At 37.2% G+C, this 25,315-nt stretch overlaps 2 protein-coding genes across 12 annotated transcripts; both read left to right on the plus strand.

Annotated features, from left to right (window-relative positions):
• Nucleotides 1-956: 956 nt before the first annotated feature.
• On the plus strand, nucleotides 957-12,098 carry LOC103996702 (U11/U12 small nuclear ribonucleoprotein 48 kDa protein). Of its 11 annotated transcripts, none has more exons than XM_065081724.1 (7): nucleotides 957-2,297; nucleotides 4,080-4,194; nucleotides 7,230-7,337; nucleotides 7,933-8,380; nucleotides 8,454-8,525; nucleotides 8,615-8,735; nucleotides 8,830-10,231. In XM_065081724.1, the coding sequence occupies exons 1-6, from the start codon at nucleotides 970-972 to the stop codon at nucleotides 8,713-8,715; spliced, it is 2,172 nt and encodes a 723-aa protein (XP_064937796.1). In that variant the 5' UTR covers nucleotides 957-969; the 3' UTR covers nucleotides 8,716-8,735; nucleotides 8,830-10,231. The 11 variants fall into 11 exon arrangements, 8 of the variants coding, with proteins under 8 accessions (XP_064937796.1, XP_064937797.1, XP_018686995.2 ...); XM_065081725.1 differs by having other exon boundaries at nucleotides 8,615-8,715; XR_010478998.1 differs by adding an exon at nucleotides 11,165-12,098 and having other exon boundaries at nucleotides 7,933-8,735; nucleotides 8,830-10,029.
• A 5,724-nt stretch (nucleotides 12,099-17,822) lies between these two features.
• LOC135592330 (U-box domain-containing protein 9-like) lies at nucleotides 17,823-20,679 on the plus strand. The gene is made up of 2 exons (XM_065081726.1): nucleotides 17,823-18,353; nucleotides 19,344-20,679. Exons 1-2 carry the CDS (start codon nucleotides 18,042-18,044, stop codon nucleotides 20,430-20,432), a joined length of 1,401 nt encoding a protein of 466 aa, XP_064937798.1. The 5' UTR covers nucleotides 17,823-18,041; the 3' UTR covers nucleotides 20,433-20,679.
• The last annotated feature ends 4,636 nt before the right edge of the window (nucleotides 20,680-25,315 follow it).

Raw genomic sequence — 25,315 nt, forward strand, 5'->3', positions numbered from 1 at the left:
CTCTTATTTTTCATAATTTAGTTTCTATTTTGGAAAAGTTAAGGAGTTTTGAGTTTTCTAAAATGAATTTATTGTCTTAAGAAAATACAATCATTTCTCTATTTATTTATAAAACAAAATTTATAATTATATATTATATATTTTTAGAAATAGGTTTTTTACCTTTTTTGTTGATAAAATAATTTTAATACTAATAATTTATTGTTTTTTGTTTTTTGTGTTATAGAAATTTTTATTACATGAAAAATTCCCCATCATAAAACTCTTAAACAATTTTTTTTCCTCTATAAACTGTTTCATGTTACAAATAGTATTATGTTTTCTAGTATTTTTAAAATTAATTTATTTTACATTTAAACATTTAAAATTCTTCAATTTGAATCTAAATTTCAAATGTTTTTAATTTTTATAAAACATTAAACCCCTCACAAAACACTGTTTGAGGCTGAGTGTTCTAAACAAACTTCATTACACAGTTTAGAGAAAAGTTAAAAACAATCATATACTTGAATCATGTTCATTTCTATCTATTTATTGTAAGCAATATTGAAAGCATGGTTTTATACCTTTTACTTGATTACAAATTGGGAATTAACTTTGTTATAGGAACTCAATAATAAATTTAAAATTAAAACTATGTGAGCTTTACCTTTTCTTGATTTTAAGTGTTAGGGTAAACTTCATCCTTGTGTTATGACTATGATTGATTCAGTTGATGAAATCAGTTATGATGAAGTGTAACATTAAGCTCATGAGATTATGCAAAGAAATATTCTTATAAAGAGTCTTTCTACTCTTTATTGTTAACGTTATTTCAGTACGGTGAAAAGGGTTTTGAGCTCATAAGATTAGCGAATAAATTATAATATTACAAAAATAAATTAAAATTTGTGTTAATTCTTCGTGAGGTTACGTGAAACTGAGAATTTTTTCTCTATTTAAGGGCAATGCTCAAATTCCCCTTTTCCAATGGATCCTCCTCTCTTCTCGTTCCTTCGTCATCCCGCTCCACTTGCTCCTCAAAACCCTAGCCCTAGTCCAGATCCCATCTCGATCCCTCGCGCTGCCGATCTCCCGACCGTCATTTCCCTACTCACCGACCTCGCCACACTTGCTGAGTCCACCCTCAAGTCCGTCTCCGACTTCCTATCCCTCCCCCCTTCCTCCGCTGCTGCCGCTGGCGATGGCTTCTGCCGATGCCCTTACGACCGCAACCACCGCATGCCGCCGGAGTCTCTCTTCCGCCACTTCCTCCTATGCGCCTCCGCTCCCGGCACCCCTCTCCTTGACCTCGGCTTCCTCGACGCCCTACGCTATCCCGGCTCCCTCAAGTCCGAGGCCGAGCTCCGGACGGAGAATTCCTTCGTCCAGTCCCTCCCTGCCCCCGACGCCGACCTTTGCTTTTCTCTCGATTCCCAGCTCGGGGACCTCGGCTCCGGCTTCTTCTACAAGGATTGCCCCGCGGTCGTGACCACACCGGAGCCCGATGTCGCCACGACCTTCACTCTACCTGGAATCTTATCCGCGGAGTGCGCCAACTTTGCGAGCGATCGTGATGGAGAAAGTTGGGTTCTCGGGGAAGGTAAGATTCGAATCCTTCCATCCGAGTATTGGGCGTTGAGATGTGAGGTGGAGGCGTGGAATGACTTCCCGGTTTCTTACTCTTATACGGTACTTCGTGTCATGTCGAGCTTGAATTTGGTCGAGGAACGTGGGTTGTTAAAGAGGTGGGTGATCTCAAATTCACCTCAATTTGGGATCGTGATCGATGTTGCCATGCGGGAACATATATATCTACTTCTGAAATTATGCTTGAAAGTTATTGGAAGAGAAGCTTGTTCCTCACTCAAGTTGTTTTTGGACAACGAGCGGCTTTGTGATCCGAAGTCTCTTAATTTTGAGTGTCCTAGATTGGTGAGAAGCTTCCGTTGGTTGGCATCTCAGATGTCAATTCTGTATGGGGAGATGAATTCTAAGTTATTCGCAACTGGAATGCTCAAGGAGTCACTGGTGCAAACTGGGTCTAGCTTGATGTTAACTAGTTTACGCAGAGAAAATATGGAAAACGATGGTAGCATTGTTATCAATGATGCTTGTGTTGATGATACAAGGTGTGGGTCTGATGAGTACAAATCATATGAAGACATGAAACTAGAAAATCCTTCCAAAGATGCTAGTAGGGGCCAAGTCTTTGTTTCTCAGGTTGCTGCTGCAGTCGCTGCATTGCATGAGAAATCCTTGTTGGAGAAAAGGATCAAGGCCCTACGATTTTCCCAGCCACACTCCAAGTCTCAGCTGTATGATTTATTCTTGCTTCTATTATGTGTTTCTTTTCACCTAACATGTCATTCCTATGCTTGCCTTTGTCCTGAGTCCAGGCTTATGACCTTTTTGCCCCTTAATTTTCGAGAAATGTTTTGTGATAGTTCTGTTCATTTTTTATGAGCGCCAGATCAATATTACATATTTGCTCAACAAAATTGAAAATGTGGAAATTTATGATTATGGAATAGACAAAATTTTCTATCAGGCAAGAGAAGAAAGAATAAAGAGACTTTGGAAAAAAAAGGTAACATGTTGTGGGTCTTAAAATGTTCTGTACATGTAGAGTTATAAAACATAGGCAACTGACAAGACATGTATATATCATTATTACAAAATATTGATAATGTATAGTCTAATTCCTTTAGAGAACGAATTTATTTTTATTGGAGAAAAACTTAGATATAAAAATAACAAACAATTAAACTAGCACCAAAGAATGAAAGGGCAGTGTTAAAAGATCAAGATGAAAACATTTTGTATTGGATCTTGCTTGGGAATGACTTAATTGCAAGGAAAATAAAAAATACTTTACCATAGCAAACAAAGATAAGTCAATTAGGTTGCAGGAAGAGGAGACACAAAACTGTTCTCTTCACTTTGTTGTGTAGTCAGGATATAGACACAAGTACCTCCTCTTTTGGAAAAATATCTTGAAAAGTTTCAGGAAGGAGGTTGTGGAGAAGTTTTAAGAGTGCGCCTTGGTGTAAGTGAATTTGGCTCCAATGTGACTAAGGGTGGACTAATTGAAACAACCTTCCTACTAGCATAGTTAAGTGACATACATTTATCATCGGTAGGTGCTATATTGGCAGTACTCTTATGCACTGTACATGGTGACTATAGTTTGAGTCATGAAAACCTCTAAAGTTGAGATCGTGTACAAAGACGAGATCCATGTGCTTGTGCTGCCTTTTTTGTTTTATACACAAAAAAAAGGAAAATGAACAATTAATTATTTAGAGACATTAGGGAAAACATTAGTTCAGATCGTTTTAAGATTTGCCATCAAACAAACACTAGAAAAGAAGTTTTTGAGGGAAAACACTTCTCTTCGGAATTTTGTAACATAAACCTTAGAGGAGTAAAAATAAGAGCCGAAGATTGTAGAGTCGAGAAAGATTCTTTGCTGCTTTCGTTTCTAGAAGATGGCTGCAAAGAACATATGTTAAGGTATCAAGGAATAGAGAGGAATATTAAACACATCTATATTATATAGAAGTGTACCTGTTTCACAATTTCTTCTTGTTAGATTGTTTTGACACTTGACACCTTCATGTCTATGGGAAGCACTCTTTTTGCACCATATGAGAATAGAACGAGAGAAACTACAAATATGAGAGTACGACAAGAGGATAAAGGTTGTGGAAGCTGTTTATACACACAGAAATTGTTAACTATCACCTTGAGGTAACCTATGAGTCTTATGGGAAGTTTACTGAATATCTAATTCATCATTGCCTTCTACTGACAGATTCATCTTTAGTCATTTTCTACTTCCATCAAACAAGCTTCAATATCTCCCTACTGTAACTGATTTGGAGATAATGAAAAGTGTGTTTAATATAGATGTATGCATCAACTAGAACAAATATTTTTGATGTGTTAGCATTTCAGGTCTTTTGATCCTTATTCATTACACATTTCAATGAGATGTTTCATTACTATGTCTAAAAAGGAAAAATGGTTACCAGAATCATGAAGATTGCTTTTATTTTATAGCATTTCACTATGATATATCCTTTTGTTTTTTTCAGAATACTGGAACACTCGTATGCATTAGCAAGAGGTTTTGAAGAACGTGGAAAGCGCCCCAATTATAGGCCTGTTCTGGAACATGATGGGCTCTTTTGGCATCGAGCACAAAACCAGGTGAATTATGCATTGACTTTTATCTTACACATGGATATGTTTTGTCATGCCATGTGTAATATGATTTTGATGAATTTTTCAATGTAATTACACGTTAAGGTAGGCTCATGTTGTCAAGTTGTCCTATGAAGCACGAGAATTTAATAAATGCCTTATTTTGTTATATTGTCTTTTTTATATTCTAAATTATATTTTTTTCATATTGTTTTTTTTCTATAGAGAATAATAATACTTTATGGATCTAAGTGTTGGGCAATTAAGCAACAACATGTACAAAAAGTTTGTGTTGTCGAGATGAGAATGTTTAGATGAATATGTGGAGTTACTAGGAAAGATAGAAAAAGAAATACTTTTAATCATGAAGTAGAAATAATGTTAGTGTTACGATGAGAGATAGAGAAAGACTAAAAAATAACTTAATAGAAACAATAAATAAAGATTTAAATATTTTAAACTTAATTAAATATATGATTTTTTACAAATCTCAATGGCTGTAAAAGATCCATCTAGCCAATCCCAAATAGTTGGGACTTAAGATTTTGTTGGTGTTGATGTTGATGTATTGTTTCTTTTTATACTTTTTTCTCATTAAAATTATGTTAACTGTTTAGTGATTCACTACTTTCTTTGACTGAGGGGGTGCTATGGGGCTTGGTGAGTGGTTATTAGGATAAAATGAACAAGAATGTGAAGAAATGGGTGTGGGGGATTAGCGTCATTAGTTATTTACTTCTTTGCTCAATTGATGGGGGCTTGTTAGGAAATCTAGGCTAATTGAAGAAGCATGAGAAAGGTGTGTGTTGGATAGTATGGAGTCCCAAGTGTAGAAAGGGGTGACTATGGTGTCAACTAAATAAAAACAAGAGGAGCAGGCCATCATGTTGCTTGATTTCCCCAGCCAGAGAGGGTAGAGAAGAGCAGGAGAGCCTACTTTATTACACAGTGCATAACTGTCCACCTACCACCTGCCACTGACTCTGCAATGACCCATGTGTGGTTTGCTCAATGAGCTGGTCATCATGTTGCTCGATGCCCCCAGCCAGAGAGGGTAGAGAAGAGTAGGAGAGCCTACCTTATTACACAGTATGTCGCTGTTCACTGACCACCTGCCACGAACTGTGCAATGATTCATTCATGGTTTGCTCAATAAGTGCCACACGTATTCTAGTTAATTTGTGTCTTGTTAGGGTTCGGGTAGGGTATATTCTCTGGATGAGATTGTAATTGGTTTATTTTATATTTTTGTTCTACAATCCAAATCATGGAGACCATTGGATCCTTTGAATAAATATTAGATAAATTAAACAATTGAGTTGGATTGAATTGTAAAAAAGGCCTGATTTTTTATTTGATTTCTATTGGTAGCTCCTTTTACCTATTCCTGTCTTCTCTCCCGTTCTTTCTTTCTTCTTCCTCTCTCTCATTGACCATATAATATTCATCTTATCGATATCAAACAGCTTGTTGGTTGATTAGAACTTTGTGTTTTGTTAATGGTGCGTCCGTTCTCTGTCATCCGTTTATCTCCTTACCTATCTATCAAACACCGCTCTACTACGTCATATACCCATATTAGGACCCTAGGAATACTAATTAGATTCTAAAAAGGGCTCTTTTGATTCATCAAACTAGCTACTAAGATTAACTATGGTAATTACTTCAGAAGTAACAACATAATCAATAGTGTATTATCCTATTCTACTTGGAAGTCAGGTTGACAAAGCATTTTGAAGTCTTCCTTCCCCTCGATTTGTAGTTGTATGGTGATTTCAGGACTCACAGAAAAAAGTGCTGAATTCTCCTTTCGATAGTTACATTGTGCTCTTTCCTTTATGTGAAGGACGTTAGGACTATTTGGATAAGAAATCCATCTTTGGACCGCCCAGGTTTCTTCCTTCCTCTCCTGGTCTAAAACTTATCAAAACTCATCTTCATGAATTTCTTAGTGGTTGTACGAGCCCTCACAGGTGTTGGTTTGGGAGAGCATTAGATCATAACAAAATATCATATCACAGGCTGTGTTAGGTTCAGCTTCAAGGTCACTGGTTTGGATATTACCAACCTAGCTAATTAATTTCAATCCCTTTTTTTGTATGTTTGCTAATCTAGCTAACCGATCATGTTCATCTGGGCTAGTTAGTGGCGAAATGAGAGGTTTTTTGATGTATGATTGTATGTGCCCCATATCTTCAAGGCACAAATAACACAAGCCACAGCCAAGTAAAGCCTACAACACACCCCGCCACAACTGCCAAGAAAGAACACAAGAGGAAAAAGCACAATAAGGTGCTTCTAGTTATCATGTTTGTAGTCTGATACATGTATATTATTATGTTGCACATGTAGCTTGGTCTCTATATCTGCTTTAGTATGAGTACATTGATACAAATGTACCTACAAATATTCATTTCCTTTTTTTTAATGTGTAATTCATAACAGTCTCCATAGGCAGGACACTATTGTCCTTGTAGATGCAATCCACATGTTTAGAGGATTGAGTAAAGCTATGACATAATAGAAGCTTTGAGGTGATGGTCATCAGAAGTATCTTGTCAAATCTGCAGATGGAATTTTGCATGCATGGAGAGGGAAAAAGTTAACATTAACTCTTGATAATCTGTGGACTCAGCATATGTTTAACTAAAAAACACAATATATACCACAATATATACATTTTGTATGCCTTAAAATTTTAGATTATTTTCTGTAATTTTCTTGTGCATTCTGAGGAGAAGAAAACATTATCTTATTGGCACGTTTTAAGCATAGAGTATGAGGTGTAAAAATAACTAGTTTTTCAAGTATGATATTCATAACTTATTTTACAATATTAAAAGATGAATGATTATATATGAATGTGAGCTTACATACATTATGTTAGTACTTTTGCAGCTGAGGAATATTGTTTAGTGTTTGTGATAATTCCTGTACATGTATTCTTAACAGTCTCAACCTTTTAGGTATACAAAGCCAATCACCTGATGATGAGTAGGTTAGTTGAGACCCTTATTTTTTTTTTTCATTTTTTTGTTTAGGATCTTGGGAAAGCCAAGACAAGAGAAGAGCTACTAGCTGAGGAAAGAGATTACAAAAGGAGAAGAATGTCTTATCGTGGCAAGAAGGCGAAGCGAAATCCAACAGAGGTATGCATTAATAAATTTGGTAACATAAATGAATTTCAATCATTTGTGTTGTGTCATTCTAAAATGAAGAATGTGTGAAGACTACTACTTATATTGTGACTTCCAACATCCTGATTTTTTTTTAACTTGTAAATAAAAATTTCAGTGAGTTCTTAATCATGCATCCAGATCCATAAATAGTCATTTTCTTAATATGAAGACAAATATAGCTGCTTGGGTATAGGTAACAAGTATTATGACTACGTCAACTAACCCAAATTGCTAGTTTTGATCTGTTGTGTTATCATGTTCAGAACATGTTTAAAACTTAATTGTTTATATTATGTTGTGCAACATGTTTTTTATCTCTGGATTGTCTATCTTGTGTTCACTTTCTTGTCTCAGAGCATTCTTACTGGAATGGTTAAAGGCCCACTTTGTTGCTTTCCTTATAGTCATGTTGATGTTTGCTGATATACATGTGAAATGTGTATTCACCTGTGCATGCAAGTTAATTGTAATGCATTGAGTTTTTTAATCTTTGTATATTTGCTTCTTTTTGTCATTTTAGACTTTTATTTAAGTGCTAGCATATTCTGATTTTATGTTGCTGAAGGTAATAAGGGACATCATTGAGGAGCACATGGAGGAAATCAAACAAGCAGGAGGTATCGGATGCAATGTAAAACTCTCTGCTGATGCAGCAATTTTCCCAGTCAACCATGATTCCCAGAATGATGCAATTTCAGATCTTTGTAAGTTGCAAACCAGTGACTTGGATGATCCAGATGCAAGAAGAAATACTCGTCATAAAGAATCACTAGATGGTGATGCTATTCATAGTCATAGATCAAATGTGAACAAAGATTTTCTGAAGTCTCACTCAAAACTGAAGTATGAACAACATGAACATTGGGAAGATCAAGATAAATCTATGCATGAAAGATGGAAGAATTATGGTTCTAGCAGCTCTTCCTCTCACAAAAGTTTGGCTTCATCACGTGACCGAATTGCACATGAAAAGGAGCATGGTGCTGCAGTTCCACCCAGCAGTAAATATGACAGTATGAATTCTGGATATTTTTCTAGGTCAAGAGATCACATAAATCAATCAACTTTAACATCAAAGTCTTCCAGGCGGGAATACGATCACATATCACAAGATAAGAGTAAAGAAAGAGACAGAACTTTTGGACGACATAGATCAGAGTCAGTGACACAGGACACGTTTGAGGATAGATACAATCCTTCTGACTCATATGATGATTATCATGCCACCTACTCTAATGTTTCTGCAGACAGTACCTATTACTCGTCAGGCAAGGTTTACAATCCAAGAGAAGATGGCAAATATAATCATGAGCAGCGTTCTCGAAGGCGGAGCAAAGATTATAAATAGGTCAATCACTTTTTGATGACGTAAATACTAGTCCCGTATCTATTTTATGATGTCAGTACCTGTTTTACCTTGTCATATATGGTATTGAGATTTTTCCCTTACATACCTGTGCAGTATTTACTGAGGCATCATGAGTGTTCTCCACGTCCGTATCCTTCTCTGTATCCTCATGGTTAAAGATATCATGTTTGCCTTTTATCTTTGCTGTACAGTTCCTTTCATGTTTAGTTGTGCTATATTACACCTAATCAACAAGGATCAATACACAAGTTGTGTTAAAATGAGATGGGTTGGGTTTCTCAAGTTGTTTAACTAATACCAGATTAGTTTTAGGTCAAGTCATAGAACTTGTTTGTTAAGGTTTTAAAATGGTGGTATAAATTCATATTTCTTTAGACTAGTTTTCTGCTGTTGATTTTACATTTTCCTTTGGAGCATAAATTCAGCATGCAAAAGATTTTAGGCCTCACAGCAGTGTGCTGCTACTGATGATGGTCTCCATTTACTTAATGGCTGCAAGATTTGGTTATTGGTCAAAATTCGATTAATCAGTGAAGACTGGGGTTGCAGATGTCTTTTGGCTGTTTGCTGAATTGCCTTCTTTGTTGCATTTTCTGTTTCCTGTTGAATTCAGTTAATGGTTATACATGCTTAGCCTTGCCTCTTTGAATTCCCTTGTTCTGCAGTTAATCGACAAATCATTCATACTCTATGGTAGTTTTTTTTTTCCTGATATTGGACAACTGTAAGCATTGAATGCAGTGTTTACGATGGTGAACATACTTCTACTAAGAGAGCGATGTTGATTCTTTTGTGAAGCATTGTGATATAGAATTTTGAAATTTTTATGGTTATTGTGACTGATTTCAACATTTTTTATGTACCTGGATTTGCTTTGGTTTTCTGTGTGTCAAAAATTGATAGTTTCTTCAAGCAGGTTTGTCTTAAGCAGCCTACCCTAGACAGTATTTCAGTTTAAGCTGCCTCTTTGTTTAATTCATTACTTCTTTTGCCCTTCTGCAGTATTTCAATTCTTTTGCCCTTCCTGTTTGAACTGCACAAGACAGTATCTCAATTAACTTACAAATTACAAAAGATTTGTTAATTCTTTTGCCCTTCTGCAGAAAGGACTTCCTCTTTGGTTCACTTCAAAATGTTACTGTGTGGATTAGCATTACTGCTATTGTATGGATTTGCTTAAGCATGCACCAAGTACATATTTCATGGAGAGCTTTTGGTTGGAGGAGATTATGAAGTCAGCTTTTATGGTTTCGGAGCAGTTACTAGAATGGGTTCTAGTCGGCGCATTATTAGGTATGCTCATCCTGGACCAAGTAATGTTTCTAATTTTGGGTTTTTTATGCCAAATCCAGGAATTATCTTGAGGATGATTGCTTCATAAATTTTGACTCTTAATTCATGTAAGATGAACTTATTGTGCCCATAATAGATCAGCATTTGAGGCTGTCAACATTTAATTTGGTAAATTTTCATCTATGTTCATCTGTTTTTTTTATATATCCCTCTCAAGTTAACACTTGTTGCTATATCGACGGTGTTGGTAGATACATGTTGGACTACTATTGAGTTAAATACAGATACAAATAGTTACTTGTTCTGTATGTTTTTCCTTACCAGATATATTACTTAGTTATGTGGCCCCTTGGTCGGATGAGATCAGATAGATAAGAACCTAAGCACTATGGATTTGCGTTACTTGCAATATGACTCATTGTAGTACATTGCAGAAGTTAATCATATGGCTAGCCACATGTGGAAACAGGTAAGATTTACTCGAATAAACATTGGCACTAGTGAACTCTAATTTAGTAAGCAAACTTTCACGAAGAAAACATTCGAAATTTAGGTTTAAGAGTTGTTAATAGGTCTTGATAGTACCTTCCCTATTTACTTCCAGTTTGATAAAATCATGTAATGTGGTGATTCAATTAGGAGAATAGCTGAATAAACTTTTCATCAGAATTAGAATAACTTTGATGGTGATATTGGAAAAGATGAAACATCAAAATGGTGATAAGAGTCTTTGTTTAATGTCCAAGTGAAAGTTTGAGTGAGACAAGAAATAATGAATAGAAGGCAAAAGAAAAAGTTATTCTGGGGGAAAATACAGAGTAGAAAGAAGTTAATATAACCCCTTTTATATGTTGAGAGGGTCCAATGAGTTTGTGACAATAGCCTTAGGTTTCCCAGACTCTTAAATTCCTCCTTAGTGTTTGGAGGGACTCATGAATAGGTTGGATTGCTGTCAGTAATAGATTGAAACAGAGTGATGATACCCTTTGGGCCATAAGAGGGAGTTATTAATTTCCTACTTTGTCATAGTCATGGGCTGAATAAATTTTGCTTTAATTGCATCATCTTTTCTTGCTAGAGATTGATTTGTTGTGTTTTGATGCATGTTGGGATTCTCTATGGGCTCGGATATCAGACATGAGGTCCATATTCTAAGATGAAAAGATGCCTTGTGCATTTGGATATGCTTAGTGTGAGTGGTCAGTGGGATGTCATAATCCACAGTGACAGAACAGATGCTACAGGCTGACTAAAGGTCAAGTTTCCCACATCCAAATAATGCAAGTGAAGCCACATCTTAGAAGAGTGCAAAGTAAAACGTCAATCCCACTTTTCCTAATTCTGACCTCTGTCAATGACCACCGTAGTTCTTTTTCGGTGGCGGGCAGTGGTTCGCAAGATCCAGCTGGAGTTAGACCAAAAGTAGCCGCTAACGAGCGCATGCAATTGACAAGGATCATCCGGTCTTAATCTGATTCAGAGTGATTGACGCAAAATCACTATTAAAACAGTTTTCGATTCTTCAATATGTCCCGAGTCAGCTTCGGTTTAAGCTCAAGTCTATTTTGGAAGACAAATGGATTCATGAGCGGTATGTTCGATAAAAGCTTCTTTTAGTCTTCAATTTAGTAGAGTTGAAGCATAAGATAGGATTCAGATGATCAAAAAGAGCTTTAGGTCAATTAACGTCTCTGAGGTGTTTTTGGGGAGCTATGGTATCGTTGATATTGATGAATTAATCTGCGGGAGCAGTCATGCAGGATTGTACGATTGTTGAGCATTGTTCGGAATGTCAAGGCATGACAGTTGGTGTCATCGCGCCGATCATATAGGTCACATGGCCGATGTGTCAGAGTTGACATGACATATGAGTAATATTAGATTGATAATTATATGACGTTTCAGATGCCTACATGTTAGGTGCCTTGTAAGTTTGTACTTTAGTGTCTTTGGATCGTGAGATTATCCATGTCAGGTCCGTACTTTAGTGTCTTGGATTGTGAGATTATCCATGTCAGGTCTGAGGATAATTAGTGCTAATCATGCAAGGACCGAGGATGAATTTTGTAGTTGGCTACGAGAGTTACCTCTTGCCTTTGGATTTTTTTTTTTGGTTCGCTGTGGTGTCCACCAGGAAAGTTATATGGAACCCATTTAGCTTTTATTTATAGAATATTTTTTTTGTTCTTGAAAAAAAAAAAGTGTTTGATGCCCAACGAGGGATTAAGGGATCAGTTGAATCCCACTTTAACGACGAGAAAGAGGTGGCCATGATTGGTCCTAACACCACCTCATCCACTGGGGGAGGATAAGGACGTGCCCTAGAAGAAGAGGCACATTGAGCAAGTCACTTGGCTTGTTCCCTGGGAGGTAGTACCGAATAAGTCTTATGAGTTGTACTACAGGACAACAGAAGCAGGGGAAAGAGGCTGCCACATGGAGCAGGAAGAGAAGCATGACCTCATGGCATTCATGAGAACTGCTCTCCCTTTATCTGCTCATCTTGTTCTCTCAAATAGGAAAAAAAATATATGGAAAAAAGATTTTCAGGGTCAGCATGTTTTGATATGAACCAAACTTGGATTTTTGAACTAGATTTTATTGAATCAACATCATGGCGATCATTAAAAAGAAAATGATAGAAACAAACTCTAGCTAGTCAAGTATTTGACAATCTTAACACTCAAATGTTTGTATGAAAGAGAGGCCTAAAGAACCATTTCAGATATGAACAATTTCCTTGTTTCCTTTTGTTCCTTACAATTCAAGCTGTATAAGAAGTAACTTACAGAATTGGGAACCAATCAAAAAGTCAATTAGAAAGAAGATCTACAAAAAGACAATGACTGAAAACACTTAATGATTCAACTCATCTTGTGCAAAAATATTGCTAGAAACTACAAATTATATAGAAAAATAAACAAACTGTGGAGTTTACAACTAGAATATTTGGTCTGGTTGGGGTGTAGTTAATCCACTTATCAAAGATTCATGGTTCAAAATTTTATTCGATGATTTTTTTTTATATTTAAAATATTAGTCCAATTATGATATATTGGATCTGCTTACAATGAGTTGAATGCGTGAATCCTGACAAATTTTAAAGATATCAAACAACTTAGCAGGTAAGGTTGATAATTATGCTTGTATCATATTTTTTAGAAGAAAAAAGATGGAGGTTGGGTGTGATAAGGTTGATATTCCTCATGCATGAGAATGGATGTGACCTGGCAGAAAGACAATTCAGGTTCACAAGCACATCCATTTATGACAGCTGGAGTCTTAACCAAAGATTGTTTTTTAGGAAATTCTTTCTGTTCACAAGTGACCATCATTGTACCAGAAGGGGAGGAAGGCATGCATCAGAAGAATGTCTTCTCTTCTATGAGAATATAGTAGGATTAAACAATGCTGCATAGTTGGATATGGTAGAACTGACATGCTCATCAAAAGATGAAGACACAGAGAAAAGGAGAAAGAAAACACAGACAAGCTGTGACTGCAGGTGCAGCAAAGCGCCAAAGTTAGGGCCAAACTCAGTGTTGCATAATTGGCACAGTTACAGTCTGCCGACAACTGTGATTGGTTGTGGCTTATATCATCACAGTTTTCATCACATCTCTCTCTCTCTCTCTCTTGTATGTGCTTGTGTGGCACAGTGACAAGGTGGGGGGGTCCATTTGGAGACCATAGTCTGAGGTAGCTGACCATGCGAGGAAAATGATGTCTCTTCAGGAATGATGAGAGAGAATTATAGTGAGAAAAAAAAAAAAAAAAGGAGCCCCTGAGCTATTGACAAAGTATTGAGATAAGCATGTTCTTTTAATGGTGTCCCATAGGAATCATTAAAGCCTAGCAATGGGGTCCTATCTCTGTCTATTACTGCCTATTGTCACCATTAGTTGATATCCACCTACTTGTGGTGAATCACTTGAAGATTCTATATGAATCTAGAAAGCAGGTAGGCTCACCAGACCCTTGGAATATAATGTGAAGAAGGATAGCAGTGTGGGATGGGAATTATGAGCAACTCAATTTGTATTTTGTGTTGAAATCGAGAATATTATTTTTCTTTATAACATAGGGTGGTTAAGAAGAAGGAAAATATAGCAGTCTACTTCCTGTTGGAATATATAATCTAAGCAGTTTCTAAATATTATTACTCTAGTTTTAGAATTGAAAAATAAAAAAATCCAACTTATATCACAAGAGGAAGGATATGTTGTTTTTTTTTTTTTTACACCTAAAGCATTGATCTGATGATGATATAAATACTCATTAATCAAAGATTGAGAATTTGATATCTTATCTGATAATTTATATACACTATTAAGATATTGTTTTGGTGATAATGGTGTCTTAAAATCACTTATTAAAATAAAGTTGAGGTTTCAAAATATCATAAAAAACTAGTCTTTCGAGTAAAATCTTTGATTGTTGATGTCAAGATTCTAAGATAGGATCTTGTTTTCACTATTTACCGTTTGGGAAAAAAAAGAAAAGATAACAATGTGGAGGAAATATGATCAACTCAATGTGTATTTTATGTTGAAACAATCCTTAAAGTTTATTTACTTCCGAGGGATATACATTCATTTTTTTTGTTAAAAAAATCTTTTTTTAAAATAGAAAATATACAATTGACTAGCAAAAAAAATCAAAATCAAAAGTATGCATCATCATGTATCAACAAAATTTTTTCTTCAAAAAGAAAAATATAATTAATTAAGAAAAGTACAACATCACCATTCGCATCGAGATGAGCCAAAAAAAATCAAGTTCATGAGACCACCTCCTCTCTTCAAATACCATTAGAAACATTAAACCTAGCATCGTATTTACATGCAATCGATTAATCCCGTTAAGGTTGACCTCCCGCATCCTAACGCAAGACAATGGCAGTTGCTTGCGAAGATAAAGATAGAGGGAAGAAGATGACAATATTCTCTTTCCCATTCGGTCTTCTCCACTTTCAAGCGGAAGATTGGACGTAAAGGAAGCAAACGGTGGTCTTTAGCTATCATTCACTCACCCGGAATTTATGGTGGACTTCAAGATTTCATGTGACTTGGAGGTTCATTCCTCATGGCCCTCCCATCCCCACATTTCATGGGAATGAATAAAGGAAGCACTCAGTTGAAACTCCTCTTCGGAGTATGATGATGATTACATGTCACTTCCAAGAGTAAACAAAAATAAACTAAAAGGTTTCACTCACAAACATCACTGGTGGATGAGTTGACGATCTAATTTTCTTTTCTTGTCTAATTCATTATTTATTTATGTAGAAAAAGAAAATCCTGTTTATGATGGATTTTTTATTCTTTTCTCACCCGTAAAGTTTAATAAAGGAAAACCATTAATGACGAAAGCTTTATTCTAACATCAAAGCCAAGTCGATTTAATCGAGACTAGTTTTAGATTGAATACTCGAATAATGATTTCCCTTTTTTTTATTATTTGATGTCTTATTTTTTTCTAATATCCTAAATGAGATATATATATATATATATATATATATATATATATATATATATATATATATATATATATATAGAAGATATTTATATAAAGCACCGCTATGTCAAAGACGATACACATAGAAGACATAAGAGGAAACAAGAAGATCCAAATGGATGGAAGACGACCAAAGTGGATTGAATGATTGGCAGTGCCACCTCCCGAATGACATGCCACTGAGAAGTGTTTGGTGGACGTGTCACACACAGTGCCACGCCACAGAGGAGACCAATTTAACGGTGCCCATTTGGGTGCCCCCATCCCATCTTGGCTTTGACTCCCACCGAGACTGCGGACACCTCCACAGTGACATGGCGGCTCCTTGCCACCTGATATGATGAGCCAGCTTGAGACACATCATGTGGTCAGAGGAATGATATGGTTCCAGTGGACCACAACAGAGCTCGAGATCTCTAATGGAGCATCTCCACCATTCGAATGGATAAGATGGTGCATAATGATCCCTTCTCTCTCTCTCTCTCTCTCTCTCTCTCTCTCTCTCTCTCGATGCTTTTTCTTGCCTTTTTCATGTTATCATCATTGCATTTCGTGAAGGCCATGAGATGTGGCAATTGTGGTGGTCGCAATACTCCTATTTATATATATATATATATATATATATGATGTTGGTGGCAATTGTTTTTTACTTACGGATGTATAACTATAACTAGTTGGAATGAAATTACATAAAAATATTATTATTTAAGATCCTTAGTGTAAATTGTTGGTCAAAAATCTCAGTTCAAGAAAATCCTAAAACATATTAATAGTTCTTTTTTTTGTTAATCTTTTTTGGTTTAAGCATATAAGTATTGTTTGTTGCCTAATAAATTTTTAGCTTGCCTTCCTATTTGCTTATTCAATCTATTATCATTTGAATAATGGTTATTTGCTTGTGCATTTGTTTATTAATATTTTACTATATTAATAATTTGTAGCTTGCCTTCATGTTTATTAATGTTCCATCAAACATAATTCAAATTGTTTTTGACTATCCTATATTTTTCTTCTAACTCAAACTTTATGTTTTCCTTATATCAATCGGGTATCAGAGCAGTAAAAAATTAAGGCTAGAGAACACAAATCATGAATTAATGGACATACCAATTCAAACTACCGATCTCAAGAAATAATCACCTTCAGAAAAAAAATATTACATGTAATCATTTTTATTGAGGATTGAAAACCTTACTTGATAAGTTGTTGATCATACTAGCTGATAAAGACTTTCTATTCATAGCAAGACGTTCTACTCATAGCTTATATTCATTTTTTTATTACTCAACAAAAATCCTAATTTTGATCGACTACACATCACTCGTTTACAAATGATCTAATTGAGTTAAATATAGCAACAATATGTTGGTGATAATATTCGTCCCACCACCATCATCATCATCATTATTTTTATAGTTAAATTCAAAGTTTAGTGAATACCATCACATAAAAATAATAAATACTTAAATATTTTTTAAGAGTTATTTTTTATTTGGATGATTTTTCTATAAAATATTTTATTTTGAATATTTTCCAAAAGGTATTTACTCCTCTTTTATTTTTTTTCCCAAACAATACATCTAATTTAAAAATATCTAAAATACCTAAAAACAATTTCTCAAAATTTTTCATTCGTTTTTTTATCAGTTTTTAACTGTTACAATATTTTATTTTCATTTGACTCGTTTATAGTGTTTCTCAATAGTATTATATTCGTTGATATACTGTACACACCCATAAATATTATTACTGACATTATATCATTTTTTATGGTCATTACTCATAAATTATTATAATATCATATTTTTCGGCCTATAATTAATTTGATTGAGGTTACCAGTCTATTTAGATCATTTACATTATTTTAAAGTAGACTTTATAATATTTTTATTATGATGATTAAAATATTATAGTATGTCAAAAATAAGGTAATAAATCTAAATATTATAATAAATAAAAAGGAAATAATTTGAATATTTTTAAATAAAAATATTGTTTTGAGAAAAAAGGAGTATCGATTTGAAAATATCAAAAAATATATGTATATTTTTAGAAAAATAATATTTTTATTTATTTATGAGCTATGCATTTCCAATTTTAAAATGACAAATATACTGATGAAGTACATCAAACAAATCATTGCGACTGTCCCAACGCAGCCTATCAATCAATACGTTCCACCGAGATGCGATCAGCTTATCCTACTCCGGCGGTGCAACCGAACGTTTAAGTTCAAAGAACATAAATAAGTTTATTTCTTCCTTGTTTTAGACTTACTTATTTATTGAATTTTATGGTGTTGTGCGCAGTGGTTTCGTTTGCTTCAGCCTTCGGTTTCACTTCCTTTCTCTCCCTCCCCTCTCTCTCGAACTCTAAAGAGAGATGATCGAAGCGGAGGGCGACGAGGAAGCCGACGAAGTGAGAAGGTACCTTCCCTGATAACTTCGATCGCGTCATCTTCTTTGCGCAATCGAGATCTTCTAGCGGTGGCGCCGATGGCGAAGTCCGGGCCCGCGGAGTCGGGGTTGGCGGCGGCGAGGGTTGGGGAGTTGAAGAAGGAGCTGCGGCGGCTTGTGAGGGCGATCGCGGAAGAGGACGACAGCAGGATCGAGAAGTTCGAGGGGGCGGCGAGGGCGCTCGCGGCGCTCAAGGACCTCCGCTTCCGCGGGAGCGGGAATTCGAATGGGGCTCTGGCGAGCCAGCGGAAAGCGGAGACCGAAATCGAGGCGGTGGTCGTCCCGGAGCACTTCTTGTGCCCCATCTCCGCGGAGCTGATGAGGGATCCCGTCGTCGTCGCATCCGGACAGGTTCGATATCTTTGGGATTCGGGTTTACCCCTGAATCGTCGGGTTCGCTGCGTTCTGACTGTATCGAATTCGTTTCTGATGCAGAAATGCTGTTATCGCATGAATTCTTGGTCTAAAAAGATTAGGATTTTGATGATTTCTCTTCAAAATTCAATTTCCCCCATCTGCCTCGCTCTGTTTTTGTTCGTCTTTAAGTTCCATGTTGCTGATTTATACTTCTTAGAGGAGTTTGATGCAGAAATGTGTTTCTTCTGTTCTTCCATGAGTTTCTCGTCCTGAAAAGTTTAGGCTTTGATGATTTTCCATCAAAATTCAAAATTTCCCCTTCTGTTTACCTCTGTTTTTGCTCGACTTCGAGTTCCATGTTGCTGATTTATATTTCTTGCAGGAGTTTGGGGGGCAGTTGATTTGAGCTGCAATATCAAATGGATCTTTTGATAGATGATCTAAAACCTTGTTTTCTCCTCATTCAGTCCAATGTTCATCCTCGGTGCTCCTCCTCCGTATTGTCGGCTAACTCCGTAGGGAACTATTCCTCTTATGGTCGGATTTACCTGTCATGGCCTCATACTTCACCGCTTTGTCCATATCTTGTGCAAACAAGACCAATATTTCTTTTAGATGTTAAAGAATGAAAGATTGGATTTTGATTGTGTGCTGTTTCAGTTGGATTCTTTGATTGAAATGAAGGAAAATAGAAGACACTACCTACTTCCACTACCTTGAAGCCTTATGCTTTGACTTTGCTGTCAAGACTGTCAAAAAATGTCTTCACCTTTGCTACTCTGCTGCTTGCCCTGTCTTAACTTGCACCCAAAGCAAGGATTTTTCTGTTCTTTTTCTTCCTTTTTTTCTCTGTTAATTTTGGATGAAGCACCGGAGCTTTAGCAATTCGCTGAACACTCCTCGATTTTTGTTTAGTTTCATGTGATGAGACTGGTTTGGCACACCCATGGTTACAAGTGCTCGGTCGTTTGTGTCTTGTTGCAGACCTACGACAGGGCTTTCATCGAGGAATGGCTGAGTTCTGGGAACCGAACTTGCCCGCAGACTCAGCGGGTCCTCTCCGACACCACCCTCACCCCAAATCACCTCGTCCGCAGCATGATCTCCCAGTGGTGCATCGAGCACGGCGTCACCCTCCCTCCACTGGACCAGGGGCAAGAGGAAGGGTTGATCACAGGAAAGGAGCGGAACGCGCTCAGGAGGATCTTCGACAAGATGTCCTCTTCTTCCTCCGTCCCGGAACAGAAGCAAGCGGTCAGGGAGCTCCGCCTGCTCACCAAGCGTAACCGGTCGTTTCGCGCACTCGTCGGGGAGAATCCCGACACGATCCCGCAGCTGCTGTCGGTTCTGTCTGCTCCTGGATTGAGGTGCGATCCCGAGGTGCAGGAGGATACCGTGACGACGATCCTCAACCTCTCGATCCACGACAGCAATAAGAAGATCGTGGGAGACAACCCCCAAGCCATCCCTTTGCTCATCGATGCTCTGCAGACGGGGACGATGGAGACCCGTAGCAACGCCGCCGCAGCGCTCTTCAGCTTATCTGCCCTCGACTGCAACAAGCTCAAGATAGGCGAGTCGGGGGCGATGAAGCCGCTGGTGGATCTGCTGGAACAAGGCAGCCCGAGCGCCAAGAAGGACGCAGGATCCGCCATTTTCAACCTGTGCATGGTTCACGAGAACAGGGCGAGGGCGGTGAGGGGTGGGGCGGTGGGCGTGGTCTTGAAGGCCATCGGTCACCACTCGCTCGTGGACGAGTCGCTGGCGATCCTCGCGCTGCTGTCGAGCGACCAAGACGCGGTGGAGGAGATCGCGAGGGCCGGCGGCGTACCACGCTTGCTCGGCATCGTGAGGGACAGCCCGTGCGCGCGGAACAAGGAGAATGCGGCCGTCGTTCTCTTCTCGATCTGCATGCATGACAGGACCAAGCTGAGGGAGGTCGGGGAGGAGGAGGAGAAGCACGGAAGCATCTCTCGGCTGGCTCAGAACGGCACTTCGCGGGCACGCAGGAAGGCGGCCGGAATCATAGACAAGTGGAAGCGAGCATCGCGCAGCACGCATTACTCGTGTTAGGCGTCGACGTACGCAAAGAAATAAGGAAGATGCACATCATGTAAATAATAGCTGCTCTTTTCGTTTCAAGCTCGGTCGAGTTGTTGGGTATAAGCGAGAGACTATATTGCTGTTCTACGAGTTCTTCTGAGACGTAGGAAGTAGTGATAGTGATAGTGTTGGTTTTGCCTCGGAATCAGGCTGCAGGACCTGTCCTTCCTCCTCTTCATGGATATGAATAGCTTGTGCAGATTTGCCGGTTTGCTTCCCTTTTCTTCTGCTCCCACATCGTCGATTACTGCTTAGGAGCACTTCAACGCGTGTGACTGCTCGGGCCGCGTAACACGAGCTAAACCAAAGGTGGGGGCGGCGGAGGCGGCGTCGGTGGGTGAACCGCGCTCACCTGCTCCGCGGCGGTGACGCAGCAGGGAGGGACCCAGCGCAGCACCGCCGCTCATTGATTGCGACCACCTCCTCCTGCTGTTGTTCACGCGCTCATCCTTCTTTTGGCTGCTGCTTTCCATCTCACACCCCCCGATTCACGGGTCGAAGGCCGGTGGGGCCCTCTCCTTCGGCGCATGCGACGTCGGACTCCGGCGGATCTAGATTTAGCTGACGACCACGGGCCCCTGTAGCGTCCCCACCACAAAAACCATTTCTCCTACGCGTTACGGTGGCTACAAACTTCATCCTGTTTGTTCGTACCATCTTACCCCATGCAATTCAAAACATATTAGAGAGAGAGAGAGAGAGTATCCCAATGGAGAACTCGATTACCCTGCTCATGTTTAAATTCGATTTGATCGCATGCATCTTTACCCTCTTTTTAAGGCAGATTTCCTTTGTAACGATGAAATATGTAAGATAAGTAAATTAGAAACACTATTATTAAGAAAATATGAAATACTTTATTAGATGCACTATCATTAAACAAATATTTTTTATATTTTCTAAATATTATTGAATAAATCATTCATTGGGTTGAGCAGTCAAAATCTCATCTTTAATCTGATGGCAGAGTTCAAAATCTTATCTTATAATTTTTTAAAATATAATTATTATTTTTATATATTTAGAAACCTATTAATAAATAACGTCCGTACTCCGAAGAGAGGAAAATGAAACGAAATAAAAAATAAAAACAAATATAAGGTATTAATGATAAACAATTGTAGTAAGAACTTGGGAAATGGGCTGTTGGGCTGGAGATTGAAGTAGCCAAGACAATAATGGGCTTCATGGGCCATGTTCTCCGATTCGTCTCAACCAAGGGAGACGATCTATCTACTAAAAAATGAGATGTGACATTTTGCTCTTTCACGAAAGTGACTTCGATGTTGGCTTGTTCATAAAAACAAGCTAACATTGAATTCACCTCTCTGAGAGTTATCACATTCACATTTCTTCCAATATAATAAAGTTTTATATGGGCGCTTAATGATTCCGATACATCAAAGTTGTGGGGGGAATGATGTTGATAGTAAGCTTGGAGTCGACTTATAGACTTTGAATTTATCTGATGTGATGTTGATATAGACTAAGATCGATGTTAGGTGGAGTTCTCGACCCCTAAGTTAACTCTGATACGAATTAGGTAGTCAAAAAAGAAAAAATAATTATGATTTAAAAAAAATCAAGTTTTACTGACGCGATGAGACTATTCGTTTTTAGTCTTTTATATTATTTTATAGATTAAAATGTCATACGTCAAGTTTTGATTATAGACGAATATTTTCTTAAATTTTTATTCTAATAAGTCACACTATAATAGCTTTGGAGTTTTGGACCACAACTTGTCCTCCCTTATCTCTCACAAAAATGCCATGTGTGATGCTTGCAACAAAGAATACAAGAAGGATGCATGCTATCTCTCTTAGGACATCAACATCTTCCACACCCCTTTCACTGTCATCTTCTTTTTTTTCTATCCTCAGGTAACACCAAACACATAAAACCAACAGAAAAAGGATGCTGAAGAGTTCTTCTTAGGCCACAGATTGGGAGGCTTTCTGTGATCTTTTGCTCCAGACATATTTGACACTTTTGCTTGATCACCCTATTGAATGGTTCATAGCAGGATTAAAGAGTGTCTATCGCGATATTGTTTTAATGAATCATTCGTTCAGTAATAATTTATTTTTATTGATTTGAGCATAATATAATATTAAAAATTATTAGTTTTAGATAGGCATTATACAATTTTACTGGACGTCAAAAAGTATTCTTGAAATGACAAAACATCTTATACGGAAGGAAATCCGAATTCAATTTGGCTCGGATATTAATTATAACATACATATTTCTACATAATAGTATATTTCCTTGGCATCTTCTGAATCTAATCAAAGGCATATTCTCAATCTTGCATAATTTTGATGCTTTCTATATTTAATGTGTGTTTAGGAAAAGTAATAACAATTTTGAAAAGATGAGTGACCTTCTGCTCTTCTTTGATATGAGGGGAAATTGTTGTAATAACATTTGCAAGTAATTATAATTTCTTTTAGAAAAAAAATATTATTATTTATTGAACCACACTTATTTTTATGCCTAAAAATTGATCCGATGGTAATATATTAGACCTATTTATCAAACTCGCTTATGAAATTCAAAATCTCATTCGATATCTTTATTTCTAAAACTTGAGTATAACAAATGTATTTATCAAAGGTTAAGGGTTTGAAACTCACATCATATATATTTTTCTATATTTAAAATATTGATATGGTATTTATATTTGTAAACCTAAAATATCGATTTAGTAATAATAATGTATCAGAGTTTAAAATCTTAGTCAATATATTTTTAAGATATATTATGTGTTTTTATTTGGAAAAAAATGCAAGGAAAGAAGAAGTGTGAATCATAATCGAATGATTTCTGCTATGTCAATTAACATTTAAGTATAAATTTCATGAGAAATAACAAAATGTTGTATGAAATTGTTGAATGATATCTGCACTAGAAATACAAAAATATAGGAAAAGATGTGGGGAATGAACCTATCGAGGATTCAAATAATCCTTTCATTAAAAAAAATCCGAAAACCCAAATAAATCACACTCAGGATTGACCCATCAAGTGCGTGAAGCATTACGAAGAACTGAGAGGTGGGATTCTAATTTCCATTACAGTCAATGGCCACCGAGAATGGAACAGTAGGAGGAGCTGTGGGCAAGTGGAACATATATTTCCCATGAATCGATTGGTGGGTTCTGCACTCGTAAGATAAGATCCCATCTTCTCCGTGCCTTTTGGCACCACAACACTATCATAGTGTGCAGCCAATGTGCACTTATTTATGACCTCCCCCAAAGAACAATGCCATACTACCTTTTCACAGACACTTGATTCTTATTTTGATAAAAAAAATTGTATTATAGTTATTGTAATTGAAATGGTCTAATTTTCTTGAATTGATTTGCTACCTTTTTTACATTGTTCCATTATGTTTGTGAAACTCTTGTTAATTCTCTTGGAGCAGACACTGTTCTTCCCCATTGATCTACTTGATTTTTGAGGTCAAAATACTTTTGTTTCTTTGTTGGAGTGGTTTTTTTCCTTCTTAAAGATTTAATTGTTAGGAAAGAATTCAGTAAATGCTTTAACATCTTTTTACGAGTAATTTGGTTTACAGTTTATGTCTGATACAAGTCCAAATAAAAAGAGTGCTGTATAGATATTCGAGAGGCATATGTAAGATCTAAACTCATGATTTGGTTTGATACCATCTTAAAGAATTTGATGTATGTGATCACAACTCTTAGGAGTTTAAACTATTACAAAATGATCAGTTCATGTTTTATCATTCTTAGGATATGGAGTTGCCTCACTGCCTCACTCCCCTGTGCTAGTAGTCCTTCTTGACCTGTAGGGACAGGAGACACACTTTAGCTAAGATGTTGTTGGTTGATGTTGATGATGCAGATGCCTTTTATTTCTTTTGTTGTGGGATGATAAATATGGTAAAACCAAAAAGGTAAATTTGCACTGGAAAAGATGAATCATAGTTTATGTTTCGGAGATAGAAGCTGGCAATCTTATTCTCATTCAATGGTGCAAGTTATTCAGCTAGAAACATGTCTGCGAGGACATGCTTATAGGTTTTCTGTGAAGCCAAGCCAAAGACCGGGCAAGTTTACTGTCACACTAGTCAAATCTTGTTCAACCTTTCACTTCATGGGTTAGCCAAAAACAATCCAAAGGAAAAAAGTTCTTGCAAGAAACATTGATCACCTCCTCAGGGCACAAGAAACATTAATTAGTATGACAGGCAGACCCTGTGGCTGCAATTGCTTCAGAAGTTGCAGCAGTCCCAAGGTATTCATTCATTCACCTCCCAGCTGCAAGGATTTGGTTTCATTGCCTCTTAGGAATTCTTTCTTACAGACAGCATTGAATGAGGTATGAAATGCACCAGCCAAAAAGGAAAAAAAGAAAAGACTACTACTTTAAGGATATAAGATTCATAATTTATCTCAATAGGAATTCCTTTAGAAAGATTTTCTTGGTTTATTCTGTTTTTTTTATTTTTGAGTGCTGAAAGCACCACCAGCATCACCATCACCAACACATAAGAAGTTAAAGCCTTCCATTTGGGCAAGTTGGGATGGCTGCAAAGGTGTTGGACAGGTCAAGAGGGTTTGCCCACATCATGATCACATAAGAATGGCATCACCAAGCTCTGGTGACACCCATGGCAACAACTCCTCGAACCCTCTGTCCTATTACTTTTGGCGAGACTTTGAATGCTTTGATTCTTCCAACACTCTCTTACATTGGCAACCAATAGACTTTTCTTGTGGGAATGAGAAGTGTGAAAACTGGCCACCTCTCTCGTCTCATTCGTTTCCACCAGCAATTTCTTCCAGAAGAAAACTGACCACCTTATATTTGGCTAGAGA

The sequence above is a fragment of the Musa acuminata genome, chromosome BXJ1-9 (genome assembly GCF_036884655.1).
Source record: "Musa acuminata AAA Group cultivar baxijiao chromosome BXJ1-9, Cavendish_Baxijiao_AAA, whole genome shotgun sequence".
Taxonomy (NCBI): domain Eukaryota; kingdom Viridiplantae; phylum Streptophyta; class Magnoliopsida; order Zingiberales; family Musaceae; genus Musa; species Musa acuminata.

Bases quoted from the DNA above. Each gene is read 5' to 3' on its own strand.
- LOC103996702 (XM_065081719.1), top strand. From the start codon at position 970: ATGGATCCTCCTCTCTTCTCGTTCCTTCGTCATCCCGCTCCACTTGCT. The intron at 2,298-4,079 runs GTATGATTTATT...TGTTTTTTTCAG, and splicing joins CCACACTCCAAGTCTCAGCT to AATACTGGAACACTCGTATG. The intron at 4,195-7,229 runs GTGAATTATGCA...TTTTTTGTTTAG, and splicing joins GGCATCGAGCACAAAACCAG to GATCTTGGGAAAGCCAAGAC.
- LOC135592330 (XM_065081726.1), top strand. From the start codon at position 18,042: ATGGCGAAGTCCGGGCCCGCGGAGTCGGGGTTGGCGGCGGCGAGGGTT. The intron at 18,354-19,343 runs GTTCGATATCTT...GTCTTGTTGCAG, and splicing joins TCGTCGTCGCATCCGGACAG to ACCTACGACAGGGCTTTCAT.